The 15,035-nt window shown below is 41.6% G+C and overlaps 1 protein-coding gene across 9 annotated transcripts in view; it reads right to left on the reverse strand.

Moving 5' to 3' along the window:
• magi2a (membrane associated guanylate kinase, WW and PDZ domain containing 2a) overlaps positions 1-15,035 on the reverse strand; it is a 197,996-nt gene that overhangs the window by 17,782 nt on the left and 165,179 nt on the right. For 6 of the 9 annotated variants that reach the window (XM_018680920.2, XM_018680919.2, XM_018680924.2 and 3 more), the window contains 5 exons: positions 7,908-7,939; positions 4,169-4,376; positions 1,110-1,151; positions 896-1,011; positions 405-597 (listed from right to left, as the gene is read on the reverse strand). In XM_018680920.2, the coding sequence (XP_018536436.1) occupies positions 405-597; positions 896-1,011; positions 1,110-1,151; positions 4,169-4,376; positions 7,908-7,939 (591 nt within the window). The remainder of the gene's footprint in view (positions 1-404; positions 598-895; positions 1,012-1,109; positions 1,152-4,168; positions 4,377-7,907; positions 7,940-15,035) is intronic. The other 3 variants (XM_018680921.2, XM_018680928.2, XM_018680922.2) reach the window with 2 other exon arrangements.

A 15,035-nucleotide genomic window follows, 5' to 3' on the forward strand; every position in this document is an offset into this window, starting at 1 on the left:
TTTGTTTGGGTCTTTTCGTTGCATTTGTGGAGAATAAGAAAAGTATGTATTACCAGTGTTATCCTTTAAAACACAGCATATCAGAAAGCTGCTATTTATCAGTCAGTGGGGTGCCCAGGTGGCCTAGCAGTTAGGATGCTACCATGTAATCGTAACCTGAACTAAAGCTGTAATCGAGGATACTAGCATGTCATCACCCGTGCTCTCTTTTCGCCACGTTTCCTGCCTATCTAAATTATCTACCATCAATAACAGCTAAAAAACTACATTCTGCTTCTGTTTTCTTCTGCAAAAAAATAATCATGTAAAGAAGAAAAGAGAAAATAGAAAGGAATTAAGAAAGGACTGATAGACCTAATTACAAATATACAGGCAAAGTCATAAACAGCCAATAATGCGCTCACCTCCTGCCTGCACCCTCCTCCTGATGACCAGATTGACCTGACCGTTACGAGCCGCCCCGTGCATCAGGTCGATGACGTATCTGTGTGGCTTCCCCACAACTGGGATCCCGTCCACAAACAGCAGCTCGTCACCGGGCCGTAAGCGTCCGTCTAGGTCTGCTGGACTCTTCTCAATGATCGCCCCGATCAGGATCTATTATCAAACGTAGACTGTTATAAACAGGAAGTAGGGGTCCAGTGTGTTTGGATGCTGGACTAGAGTGTTTGAGTGTCATATGCAGTGGGTGTTAAAGTGGTTGTTATAGGGATAAATAACCAGCTAAATAGCATGATTGGAATATATTGCTTTGTTACTTTAACAGACAGCAAAAGACACCAAAGCAGCCAAAGCCATCATTCTCTCAGGGGTCAAAGGTTAGGTGTACACAGTGTGTGTGTAGTGGGTTAGAGAGGAGAAAATGACAGGGTTCCACGCCCATCGCCATACGAGCCTTCTCACGCGTCTCCGGACTCACAGGCTGCCCGGCCTCGTCCCCGCCCAGCACCCGGAAACCGAACCCAGACTTCTGTCGGCGCAGGTGGACCTCGATGTCCTGGTATTCCGCTCCTGAAGCAATATGACCACAGACAGCTATTAAAAGCAGTGTTCAGAGCTTAAGAACAGTTTGTCTTTTAAAAGTGTCCCTGCAGAGGTTAGATTTTTACCTGAGGAGTCCACAGGAAAAACAGTCCTTGGCTGGCCGGGTTCTAGATGGAAAAAAAAAAAAAAATGCAGGAAGCACCCATAAACAATAACAGACGCACAAATATTGTTCATACACAGACACTCACAAATGCACACACAAACAGAGAGCACAACAGAAAACACACAAGCTCCCACAAAGGCTTGAACAAGGCAGAAAGGCCCTGTCTCAGCATTAATGTCACAGCAGAATTTCAGCATCATCCATAAAAGTCAGGAAGTGCTTACAGCGTGTAATATACCCATCCCTTATTTACAGTGTGAGGTGGGTTGCAAGCACTGATCTGCAATCAGGGACTTCATGCAACAACTTGATCTGCAGAGTAGTGAAATGAACTCAACCGCAGACAAGTGGCTGCGAATGAAAAATTGATTCCAATTGTAACTGTTTTAATCACACTGAGCGCTCTGCTGGGACTCAGCAGGAATGCTGGGAGAAAAGATTTCATGACTACAGACAAGAGGAGTGACGCAGCTGTCGAAACCACATACCACAGAAACCACATACAGTACTTCCTATAGAGATTTGGCTGGTTTCACTGGTAAATACAGTAAATTCATGGTGAATACATGATGCTAACCACACAAATAATTTACACAAATGAAGTCTGACGGTTTTTAGATGAGACAGTTTTTTTTTAAATTTTTAGATGTATTCTTATTGAAAGACAAAAATAACCTCACTTCAAGGTCAACATAATCACAGCTCCTAACCTCCTAACCACCAGATGTAGTTTGCTAATTTGTCAAGGTTTGTAATTTCAGATTTTTGAACACTTAAAAGATGTTTTGCTCATGTTAGCTACAAAAAATGTAAAAAAAAATAAAAATAAAAATAATAATCTGTGCGAATTTGAATGTGACAGGTGTTTCAGATGGAAGCACAGCTTGCATAGAAAACTCCAGCACACTATCTCACTTCTTGCTTGTATATCAATTTACAATGTTTCAGTTTACTCAACAATATATCAGATATATGGGCAGACCCAACAGCTGCTCCATATATAAACATACTCATTACTTAAATTCTTCAATCAGAGGATCAAATAATTAGAAGATAACAAAGGTAAATGAGGGCAAATCTGTCATGAGTATAAAGAAGTTGATGGGGGGTGGGGGTAACTGACTTGATACAGTTATCAGCTCCCTCATGTACCCTTGTCAGCACCATTTAAAGGGTCACTTCACCCAAATGAGAAAACAACAGACACAAAGTATTTGTGTATTTTCTCACTTAACCTCTAGTGGTATCTAACCATGCAGATTGGGTTTTATTTGCTCAGGATTTGAGATACATGTCCCAAATTTGTTTGTGGTGCTTGCTTTATTAAAAAAAAGAAGCTTAAAATAGCAAAAAACTAACACAGACTTTCGCGGGTGAAAATGAGAAAATATGTTTTAGAACTTAGCTGACCTGACCCCTTTAACCCGGCATGTTTACATTAATGTTTATAATTAATCTAATAAGGGTAAAAAAAAAAAAAAAGATTAAACAACATCAGCAGAGATTGCTCACACCAGGAGGCCTGTAGCCTGAGGCTGTGACGCTGCTTAAAAAGGTCACACCCTACTTCACCCACACCAGCGAGAGGGACAAATGGAGCATTCCTAAACTCTGCTCGTGCCTGTTCCCTGCTGAGCCTCACCAGACCTGACCTCAGACCTTTACTGAAAGAGAGGCAGCAGTGAATGCTACACTGATCATGTCCACCGCTGAGGAGGAGAGGGAGACAGAAAGACAAAGTGGTTTGATAGGAAGACTTTCTGACAGCCACGTCCTCTTGAATAACAGGTGCCTTACATAAGAATAAACAACAGTCAAAACAGTGAAAATTCTACAATCTCACGTGATCAATGGCCACCAAGAACAAACCGGAGGAAACGTCTGACAAGATACTACTACTTGTGTTGACGCATCTTACATACATAACAGATACACATACACTCATATTTTTAATAATATTTACAGCTGCTATGCACACACAGGGCCGTAGCTGCCACTGAGGATGCTGAGGTCTGTGTGTGAAATATGTAATTTCGTAAACCTGAGATGTGTATTTGATCTAATATCCTCAGCATTTCTTTGAGAATTTGGTGGCTCACTACAACTGAGGGAATGTGGAGAAAGCTTTGAAAGAGCATAGAAGCATTTAGATGTTTATCTCAGGTTATAATATCAGACAGCTAACAAAATATTATTAATGAAAAAATAAAATGAAAACTCCAAAAAATGTACTCCAAGTACAAAAACACACCTACCTACATTTGACTCTACTGGTGGTGTGTTGTGGTGACCTTAGTATTTCTAAAATCCTGGCCACAGCCACCCGTTCACATACCCACAGAAAAGTATATATACTACTCTCTACTGCCTAAAATGATGATCCACCCTGATGATATCATAACAAGAAAAAAAATGACTTTTTTTTTAACAAGTCAAAGGGTTGTAATATTGCTGGCACCAAAGCATTATGTCCCAGCAGTAAAAAGATCAGCTCCTGTGTGGAGTGTTTATTCAGGAGCATATCTCTGTTTATGATGGGAGCTGGCTGAATGTCAGTGTCTGGATGTAAAGGTCCTTCCAGTCAATGATAAGACTGTTAGTTGATATGGGGTTTGGTTTGTGTGTGTGTGTGTGTGTGTTTATTGATTTGTGTAAGAATTTAATAAACAAAGATCAAATTAGATAACAGGAGGATAAATAGCTGCAAATGCTAATGTGGGAATATATCTGCAAAGCCTCTGATGATTATTTAAAGCTGAGGTATTTGTGCTGAGAATTCAGCCTCAGATCTTTCTGTTTGATAGAAAGAGGTCAGCTCATTTCAGTAAGACTTTTAAGTTTTCTGTGGAAGAGCAAAAGTGAACAATAACACTCCTTTGTGTGTTGTTTGTGTGAGAAAGAGAAGGAGTGATGAATCTTCACTGCACCACCTTCCAGTGAAGAGCCTATCCTGCTTCAGTGTTTCTTTTTTCCTTTTTTTTACAGCGCTACACCTGCAGTATTGGCTCTGGTACTTACGCCTACTCTCATAGATAGCTCTGGACTTCTCATAAAGGTCATAGGGGTCTGGTTTAGCCAAGGCCAAGGCCTCGGAGGCTGAGTCTGGGGCCGAGGCCCTGTGGAGATGGTGTGTTGGGAAGGGGGCGCTGTGGGGGATAACAGGGGCCGACAGGCTGGTCTGAGCGGGGCTGCTCTGGCCTTGCTGGGATTCCCACTGCTCCAGCACCTGCAAAGCACAGCGGCATGAGGGGTCAATATTTCCCTTCCAGCTTTCCCACTCCTGATGCTCGGCTTTAGCTTGGTAACCACGATGACAAACATGATGAAGAGTTTGCTTTAATGAGTTTTGACCGTTTACTAAGCCCCGCCGCCCTCTGTCATTGTTGCTACACCTGTCAAGCTTTCTGTTCTCACACAGCGCAGTGTTTAGGGATACTGTTTACCACAAATTCATGTTAAATTTTGAAACAACAAGTTCATAATTTCAGACGGGAGTAGACAGAAGCTTCTCATTTACAGCCAAAAACCACAGATTTTGTAAGATGAAAATCTAGCTGAAGTTTAAGCTAAAAATCTGTTAGCTAGTCAGTTGAATACTCATCTGACTTTTGAATGTTTCCAGTGGATATATTTAAAAATGAAAAGCCGGTAAAAGGTACAACATTGGTAAAACACTGAAGCTCCCCAGCAGCTAATGATCCATTAAAGACAGAAATAAAGGCATTTTTTTGTATTTCACAATTTCACAATAGAGTTAGTTAGTCCTAGTAGTATAGTACAGCATTCTTTGTAATCTGTTATTCTGACACTGTCCCTGGCTGGTTTGAAATCTTAGGATAGAAAAATACATGTGGACAAGCAACACAGTGGATTGTAGCAGATTTTAGCTTTGATGTTGGTATTTTCTTAAAAGCAGAGTTCACTTTTACAATGAGAAAGAATTAAAGGATAAGTAGCAATCAGTGTAACACTATCTACCTAATGCTAACACAAGTTTGGCTGGAGTATAAACTTCCCCAGATCAAATTAAGACAGAGCTGCTATTTTTACTCTAAACTCTAATACACTAGGAATTTTCTTATGTATCTGTGCTGTAACTGATGACACGTCTTGTCTTTGAAACAACACTAATGCAGCTTATGTTAAAGCAGATACTTAAATCTTTTGCTCCTGTATTTTCAGTGTGTATAAATACGACACCACCCTCTGAACTCTTTAGATACAGAGGATCACTCTAATTAGAGCCCTACGCACGTTGTTGCAGCATGTGGAGAAATCCAAAACTTGACAGGCCTGTTATGCCTAGTTACGGTTGCTAAGCTATGATTGGACAATCGCTGTCTGGCACAGGGTTTAGTGAACGGTCAAATTCAAGCTAGACAGACGGGAAGTCAGACAGTTAGTGAGATTGTTAGTAGTTGAAGCTAGTCAAACAGTTACAGCCTTCACTTGTCAAGGATGCGTGTATGAAGAGGAAAACATATAGAAGGATGTGATTAATAGATAAATGTGGCATTGTTTTGGAGGGGAGCAAATCTGATATCTTAATATTATGAAAAGATGTTTGTTGTCAAATTATCCTAATCCAAAATGGCCAGTACACAGGCTACTCTGTTTCTGTAAGGTGATATATTGTATATCACACCTAATTTGCATAAGCTGCTTACAAAAACACATTTGGAAATGTGCTGTCAAAAGTGTTTGAGGTGACAACGTCAGTTTTGACAACACCAGTCACTCAGAGTGTCAGCCTTGATTTGCCGGATAAGCCGGGCCGCTTGAGTCACGGCACGGCACTAAGCAGATAGCCAAGATGACATGTTGACATGTCAGCAACTGTGAGAGACGGATCCGGCGGGGGACGGGGATGATAAGCTTTCTGAAACAGACACCGTAAGGGTGGCTGCATATGGCGTGCTTTAATATTGAGAATTACGGGGCATCTGGTTCAAGATGTACTGAGCATATATATCAGCTTCATAAAGGCTCCGGGCCAGAATCAAAAGTGTTCCCACTCTTTATGGTTCCAGCAGTGTCTGCCATTGATGTGAAGCATGTCTGCACAGTGCAGGCTGCTGAGACCAGAGACCTTGTTGAGGCTGGGATTAGACTACTGCATCCTGGTCTCTCTTTCACTCTCTCTTTGTCTCTTTTTGTCTGTTTGATTAAGACTGTTGGAGCAAGAACACTCTGGCTATAATCTAGTTGGTCAGATGGAGAGAGAACACTGCAGGCAGGTCGCCTTTTAAAGACTGAATAAAAACACCTGCACGTGCTCCAACATTAAGAAGCTGTTACCTACAGTATCGGCTGGATTTGACAGACAAATCTCGATTAGCTCATTTGCAAACGAAACCTTCGGGAGCTGCGGGCTGAGCCTTTGCTCCGCTGCAGGTCGATATGACAATTAGGCGATTCCCCTGTTCTTCCCTTATTAGTCAGATTCCTCCATATTTCATTCTCAGAGCTGTGGAAGTCTCCCTGTAACAAATGATACCCAATTAAACTGAGGCTGAACGTGTGGAGGGGGTGGGGGGGTTCGCCAGCTGTGGGAGAGGGGCAGGGCGGGGCGGGGCAGCGTATAAATGAACACTGGGGGGGTAAAAAGAGAGAGAGAGAGATGGTGAACAGACAAGATGAGAGAGAGAGAGAGAGAGAGAGAGAGAGAGCGGCTCTGGATGCCGTCTGCTACTTTGTGACGTTCAAAGCTTTTTCCTCCGAGGCTCAGAATTACAATTATTTTGAGTGAGATGGAGGAGATTGATTAAATTGAGAAGGAAAAGAAATGATTAGCAATGGGGTGGGGGGTGTTTAAGAGGACAAGTGTCTTAAAAAGTTGACAGCGGAGTTGGTTATTGGTTGTGATCTGGAATGGGGACAACATGGGCTGAGGTCAGGGGCTGGTCAGAGAAGCGCTGGGCGGACGTCCAGGCATGAAATGGATTACACACATAGTTGCGCAAAGAGAAACAAAGTAAAATGGGGAGAAACACTTGTGTGCCGGCAAGTGAGTGTGACAAATGCACATAATAACAAAGTGAATCTGATCTAAAAGGATGTTTGGTAGACAGAGTTGTTAGCGGGCCTAGGGACAGCATGATAGTATAGCAGCATATTTATAGTGGCAGTGGAGGCAGGGGAAGAAGCTGCAAGTTTACAGAGATGCCACAAGAGTGGCATTGTGATTAAAGGAAATAAAGGCAAGATGAAAGAGAAATGACCAGGGAGCAAATGTGGGGTATGAAAAAAATAAGCTTTTAAAATGTTATGATATGAAGATGAAACAGTTACTGAAACGCATCTGTGTCACGCAAAAGCACTCTGATTACAGACAGATAGCAGCACTGTAGCTGTAGAATAATTCAAACGCCCTGAGTGTGGATAACCCTGATGGCACTGAGTCAGGCTGTGAATCAAATCTGACTAGCAGGATCAAGATGGTGTTATGAGTGGGCTACTTGACCTTTTTGTCATCTCATAACAATAAAGAAGGGTCAGATATCAAGAGCTAGTTGTTGTAGAAGCCACGGACATATGGTGAATCATCAGTAGAGTTAGTATGACAAAGGAGGGACAGAGGAGTCATTTCTAGATCTTAGAAAGTATGATGGGAAACAAAGAGTAAAAAAACAAGATCAGAGTCATTCCTATTAGCACATAGAGTATGCACACCGCAGCCACTGGTTCTAAAACCTATATTAATGATTAAAAAGCAGAAATGGGGACAGTCCCGATTTTGGAGGCTGATGCATGTTACCTGCTTAGGGGTCTTCCAGGGTGAATAGTGACCTGCAATGTCGAGAGAACAAAATATGCTTTAGACTGAAAAAGATGGCAGAAACAGATCATGAAATGTGAGGTTTAATTTTAGCTCTGAGGGAGCCAATTCCAAGGGATTTTTGAGGATAACAAAATGAAGGAAAAAAAAACATTATTAACTGAATTACAGATAAACCAACTAAAAATAAGAACAGTGTTTGTGAATGGCAGAAAGGATAAATAAAATGACTCAAACAGGATGAAAGCAGTAAGAAGAAAATGGTAAATAAATATAGTATATATGAGGCACAAACTTGATGTGAAGGTAGAGAGGGATTAACATAAGACCTCAGAAAAAGCATTGCTGAAAAAAGCATGTTCTAATATGAGGCATCTTCATATTGAAATAATGGATGTGATAAAAATGATGGATAATGATGAACAGGCTTCAAAAAGAAAATAAACATGGTTTTAAAAGCAGTGATGGATTCATCTTTTCCAATAGTGACGAGAATTTTCATAGACCTTGTTTTTTTTTAATGATTGTGTAAATTTATATTCCAACAAAATTTAGGTGTTCGAAACAAATTACCATCAATTAAGAAAAAGTGATTCAAATGAAAATATGATATTAAACCTGTATAACTGATGTTTTTAGCCACTCTGGGGGCAGTGGAAATGAGGTGAAAATACAACACTGACAAATAGTGGCTTATTTGCACATCTACCAGATATGTAGCAGAATTAACTTTCATGTTAACTGTTCCTGTGTTCGTCGGCCACCTGATGAATGTAAGTCCAATATTTAGTCTCTTTTTCTGCTTAATGCTCCACTACATTCACCAGCAAGGTGCTAACTTTGTCTGTGTGCTGTTTGGTGCTAAGCAGGTAGCATACTCTTGGACTATCTGAGGTTTATTGTTGGAAACAGCTGTCTGCTGCTGGAGGGTGACTGAGGGTGAACCAAAACAGTAAAGGTACGAGCTACAAAACCAAAACAACGAGCCAAAAAAGACTAAAATGTTTTGTAAAGCTTAGGGCAACTGCAGAGTTGAATGATAATTCTCTGTATATACATCACTTTGAATGTATCATAGATCCATCAGCAACAGCGGAAAGACAGTGGGCTTTGTGAATGCTCACTTTCATTTAAGTGGCCTCAGGATGACTGTGCCTCACAATAAAGTGGTTTAGTTTGTAATGCACTGCACCAAGGTAAAGGGCACATGTTTTCCTTTGACTCTCCCCATTCATTTTGCTGTGACCTTTAAAAAGGTATGCCACACATTTCTGCTGTTTACAACTTTGTTCAGCCACAACATCCAGAAATAAAAGAAAACAATCAGTAAAAAGCACGACAGTATCAGCTGACATCAGCGTGCCCGCGAGCGTGCAACACACACACACACACACACAGATACACAGTAATGAAACATATGCTACAGCACTATTTCTTTAGTCAAATTCACAGGAGCGTGTGAAATAAAGTGCATGCTCCATCTTCTTGATTCAATTTCTCTCCTTTCTGTCTTTCAAGTGCTGCCACATCTCCCCTCTGGGAAGCTACAAGCATATGCAAATGGAGGGATCAAATTATGGGGTGACTGCTCGAATTATGCGCCAGCCTTCCCAGTCTTGGCCTGGCGAGGTTCCAGTCACACTGTAAAAACATTCGTCTCACTGAGCCACCAGTGAAATGGTGACAACATGGAAATTAACAAAAGCTACACAAAGAAATCCGAGCAATGTTTTTCAGACTGCTAGCTTCTTTCCATCAGAATAAGCCAAATAACTGTTTTATGGATCAAAACATTTATGACAGCTTATCTAAGACTCAATGCCAGATTTACTTTCAAAACACGGGGGGATATTTTATCAGGCCAAAACAAGAAAGAGTATATTGAAAAGTATTATAACAGCAAGGGACAGAGAGGATTTTCTTCCCAAAGAATGTCTATCAACGAAAAGCCAAAATACCTACATCCGAGCCAGCGTCAAGGACACAGTGAGCAAAAGAGGCAACAACAGAGTAGTCCTCGTAGTGCTTGACAGGACCTGAGCTGAGCTGCATAGACAGAAGGGAGGGGCACTACCAGGCATCAGTGACCGAGGTGGTCCTCAGGGTAGAGTCACTGTTAACTCAGGCGTACCAAACATTTAGTTGGATGTGGGTGTCACTTTGCCCCATGGCTAAAAGTTGAGAAGGGGCAAGAGACAGAAAGAAAGACTGAGAGAGAAAGAGGGTGGAAGGAGCTGTCCATGGTGCTGAAAGCCCTTAGACTGAATGCTAATCAGACTTGTCAGCTCTGCCGCACAGTTACATGAACCCTGTGGTGTCCAACTTGCACTTAGGTTCTAAGCTAACGGGTGAGCCTTTCTACTGTAAATGTTAGTCTTTTCTGAAACATGCAAGACCAGTATAACATAATTAAAGGGGGAAGAATATCTCACTTAAAATATCACTTATCACTCTCCATGATGAGGACACTGATGTTCATAAATCCGTAACGTGTGATTGCACACACTGGGATTGGTTGCAGTCTCACCTCGTTTTCAGTTTCTGCCCCAAAACTCCCAATTAAAGTTTTCTGAACTGGGAAATGTTACCAGAGAGAGGCTTTCTGCTCCAAGGATGCAGAGTCCTCTATGTTCCCTGGCCATAATGGTGCTGATCAGCTTCTGAACTCCGGCGACCCACACAGGCTTTGCAACGTGACAACTGGGGAAAAAGGTTCATGTGGGCTGGTTGTGATTCAGACGTCTGGAAAATTACTGGATGCGAAGAAGACATGGAGTCCCAGAAGTAGAAGACTGACAGTGAAAGATGGTGGCGTGTCATTTAACTTGTGGGAATATCATAATTAACTATAAATTCATATGCTTCTCTGCTGTGCTGCTTGCCCATTTCAGATGCACGCAGCCACTTCAAAATGGAGAGAACTCAGTTAATCGGCTTTTACTTTCACCTGTGAAGGTCACACATATTTCTGCTGTAGCACAAAAACAAGTGGCTGTCCACTGCTGTACATTTTAATAGACAACAGGCTGACTTGTGACAATAATCACAAAGAATATCAACTGTGTAAAGTGGACAACTGCCTCACAGGTACCTTTAAAGCCCCAGGTTCACAGTATGTGAGTGAATTTTGGTCATTTTTATTAATTGTAATCATTTGTAACACTGTTGTAACAGTGTTCAACATCAGCTTAAGTGGATCCTGCACTATTAGTTCTGCCCATATCTTTGTAGAAGGACCCTGTGGGAAGGCAATAAGGTCCTGCAACAGCATTTTTGTCCTGGAGCTTCTACAAGCCATGGCAAAGACTTCACAGAACACACTAGTTCTCAAAGGCACCAAATTATATCTGGCATGTTGACTCATTTTGACTCATACCTTTTGGTGTAAAAACAGACTTCTCATGGAAAATAAATTGGCTGAATGCCATTAAAGACAGTGCAGGTTGTTGGAGGCTGTTTTACAGAAGCATTACTATATGTTAAGGTGAAAAGGCACAATCAAATTTGCACAGGGGGCAGCACAAATTGATGCTTCGATGTGAAAAATGTACCTGTATGCTGGGGTTTTCGAAGTCTGTTTCATGAACATACACAGATGAAAGGAAGACAGAAAGTCTGGAGGAGAATAGAGAGAAACGACTGGAGTTTCTGGTGAGCTCTGGGTTCAGTTAGAGGCTGAGCTGAACAAAAACACACACAGGGTCCATTGCAAGCTAGCTTATAGCCTGTCATAATTTGTGCACATGACATAAAAGTGCAGTTTGATTTTTGGGCACAAAATATAAACTCTTGTTCAAAGAAGACAAAAACATAATATACATGAATTTTGGGGGGCTCCACACAAAAACACTTACACACTATGTGAACACCAGACAACAGACAGGTGACTTCCTGCGTTCTAGCTAATGCATAAGGGTTAAATTAGCTGTAAAAATGTCCATGGTTAGCCATTATCATACGTTTTTAAGAGTCAACCGTGACCATGTTTTAGCAAAGGGTAAATAAAACAGAACATCCACACTGGGGAAAAGAAAAAGCAAACACTTACAGATAAAACTAACAAAAGTGCACACACATCCAACCATTTGACACACATGAGGCTACATTTGTTCACCCACACAAGAACACAAATCTCTTTAATTTCACAATGAGAGGCTAACAGTAGCCCTTCAATTATTTAAATGAGGCTTTGATAACACTAGAATTGATGGCAGCGTGCATGAATCTCTCAGCCCTTTATGAATATGTATCTCCATCTCTTGAGGGAGGGCTGGCAGCTTCACATAACATCCACGGCAGAAAACGGATTCTATCCACTTCTATTCAAATGCCCGTACCATGTTCGCCCGATGTTCTCGAAAACCAGCCTCATTGTAGCTGTGTGCAAGACAAATTGTTTGCGAGGCACACGGTTCAATATGCATGATATTAAAGCTCAAAACAGCACAATTTAGTTAACCATGCTCATGCAGTCACTGGGTAATCACTCCACCCCATTAAAACCCAAATAGGAGCGCTTGATTTGTTTAAAAGGCAACCAAGGTTAGTAATTCTACTCCTCCCACACACAGGGATGAGATGGGAGCCTAACGTTTGCTTGTGTGATCTAATTGTGATGGCAATAAGGCTTGACACCATCAGCTTTGCTTAACCCCTTCCAGTTCTGCTACAATCTGATCTCAGTGTCTTGCCCTTCATGCACAGGCCCTTGGCTGTCTTCCTAGGGGGCTGACAGGATGGGATATTGATCCCTGGCCAGCAGCTCCTCCAGGTTTAGAGCTGGTGGGGACAGAACTGTAAGCGCGAACACGGCTGACAGTCTGTGGTCTACTGGCAGAGAGCCAAACTCATCACTCTCTTGCTCTCTCCTCCCTTTTTCTTTCCCTCTTTTGTTTCCAACTATTCTATCTTGCACACACACATCCAATGAATCACTGTCTAGTTACACACCGATTCCCTGGGAGGCTGGGGGAGGCTCAGTGAATCAAACCCTCCTTCTTTGTCTTTCTCTGCAAAGCAGACCTTAACCTGAGGTCTGCATGGTTTTTAAAGCGGCCTCTGGCCATCCCTGAGCACATGACCAATCCCAGGTCAAAAGCCAAACTAGACAGCTGATTCATAATGCACAATTTACCCATGATAGTACAAGAAAGGGGAGTTTATGTAAGTGTGCGGAGGCTTGTGTACAGAAGGCTGCCTTGGGATGTGTGCGAATAAGAAGGAGAGGGAAAGTGTGTGCCTGGCTGTCGTGTAGGTGTGCGTACAACCTGTGTGAATCAAACCATGTGGCTCAGCATTTGTGTGAGTGTGTGGGCGGGCGGCGGTGAGGGAGACTGCGGCATGTTAGTGGAAGCTAAATGGGCGAGTGTGCATGTGAACGAGCTGAAAGTCTTTGCAGCTAATTACAGCCCTGTGTCTCTGCTGGTGTGGCAACGAGGACACAGCCTGTTAATGGTCTAGATAGCCACTAATGAGGCTGTCTGCCATGCGCGCACACACACATACACACATATAGATAGACACACATATGCTGGCACACACACACATAGGCACAATAATTACTGGTGATGAGAGATAGAGTGCCCATTTGTTGGGCAAAAATGGCTCAGGAGTCAAACTTGAATTTAAGGGATGGCTAAATATCGTAACTTTATTATGAGTGTGGGATTTTCAAGGTGATGCGACTTAATTGACTGGATGGTTTGATCGTAAATGGCTTCATTTTCAGATGGTGAGCTGGCTGTCAACTGGGCTCTAATGTCTCTTGCTCTTTGGGAGTGGTGACACATGCCAAGGCGCACGAGTTCTGGGCAGAAAAGCCCTTTTGACCACAGCGTTTAGATTTGACTTAACATAAAGCGCTGCCTTTAAAGAAATAATATGACATTTTGGAAAATGTTCTTTCATTTCTTTCATTAAACGCTAACATGAAAATATATCTTGTTTAATATGTTCAATAAAAACTTTGATGTTGATGTGTCTGTTGGCTGGAGAAACAGTCACTCAACCATAGCTTTGTAGGCAGGATTAAGAATGGAAGAGTCATCTTCCAACACAGCGAAGAAACAAGCTACCTAGTAGCTAGCTACATTCATTATAAATAGCAACATACAGTTGTACAAGTTTATATAAGCTGACTCACAGATGTAACATCTCTTAAGTTAACATATTTCCTTGATTAGTTAACTATTAAACACTGTTGGCAACAGCTGCAGTATCTTTCATGTGGACTTTAAATGATGTGTGGGACAAATATGTCGCTAACAACTGATGAAAGTTAGGACAAAACAAAACAAAATAATCCTGACTACCAACCAGAAATTGGCAAAAAGTAACAGAATGTCAGGGTCAACGAATGTAAGTGAAACAATATGGTAATTCATTCAAATTATCAGGTTAGGTGTACAGAGCTGAAATAATTACTTAATTAAATCCAGTAGCTGACTGATTCATAAAAGTCCATTATTATTGTGAGGAAATGCATTTAGAGCAAGCGAGAGCTGCACTTTTCAGTTTCACATTTGCCTTTCTCTTTTAATTTGCTGAAGAAGATAAATATGTTAGTTTCTGCAACAGCCTTTCACTTAGCTAACAACTAAATCTAAAGGCTCTGCTCTGTTTGAACTGAAGAATCTGCTGCTCTGGTGCAGGATGTAAAAAGCAGTGTCAAGGATGGCAGCAGCTGCCAGCCCCCCGGAGAAATTCTCTCTTTTGTTAATGATGATGATACCTGTGTCTCAAATGATGAGACATAGACACAGATGAGATTGTGGCAATAACCTATTGATGGTAAAAAGCTATAAGTACTCTCTGTTACAACAGTAACTCACTGCTGCACTCTTTGACTCTTTTCTGTGTCCATGACAACGCCAAGCCAAGAAAGAGTCTCACTGAACAGAGACTGCAGCAAGGTGGCTCTCGTTTTTAATTCTAACACTGTAGTGACAATTTTTCTCTGCTCCTTTTTGTTTCTAAATCACTTCTCAATCACTTTTCTAACTTCTACCTCCCCTGTCTTTTATCTGTATATTGTACATGGACAGATAAAAAGCTGCAGCACTGACAGGGATGGTATGTGCGTGTGTTTATGTGTGTGTGAGAGAGAAA

Source organism: Lates calcarifer, linkage group LG18, assembly GCF_001640805.2.
Source record: "Lates calcarifer isolate ASB-BC8 linkage group LG18, TLL_Latcal_v3, whole genome shotgun sequence".
In the NCBI taxonomy this organism is placed as follows: Eukaryota; Metazoa; Chordata; class Actinopteri; family Centropomidae; genus Lates; species Lates calcarifer.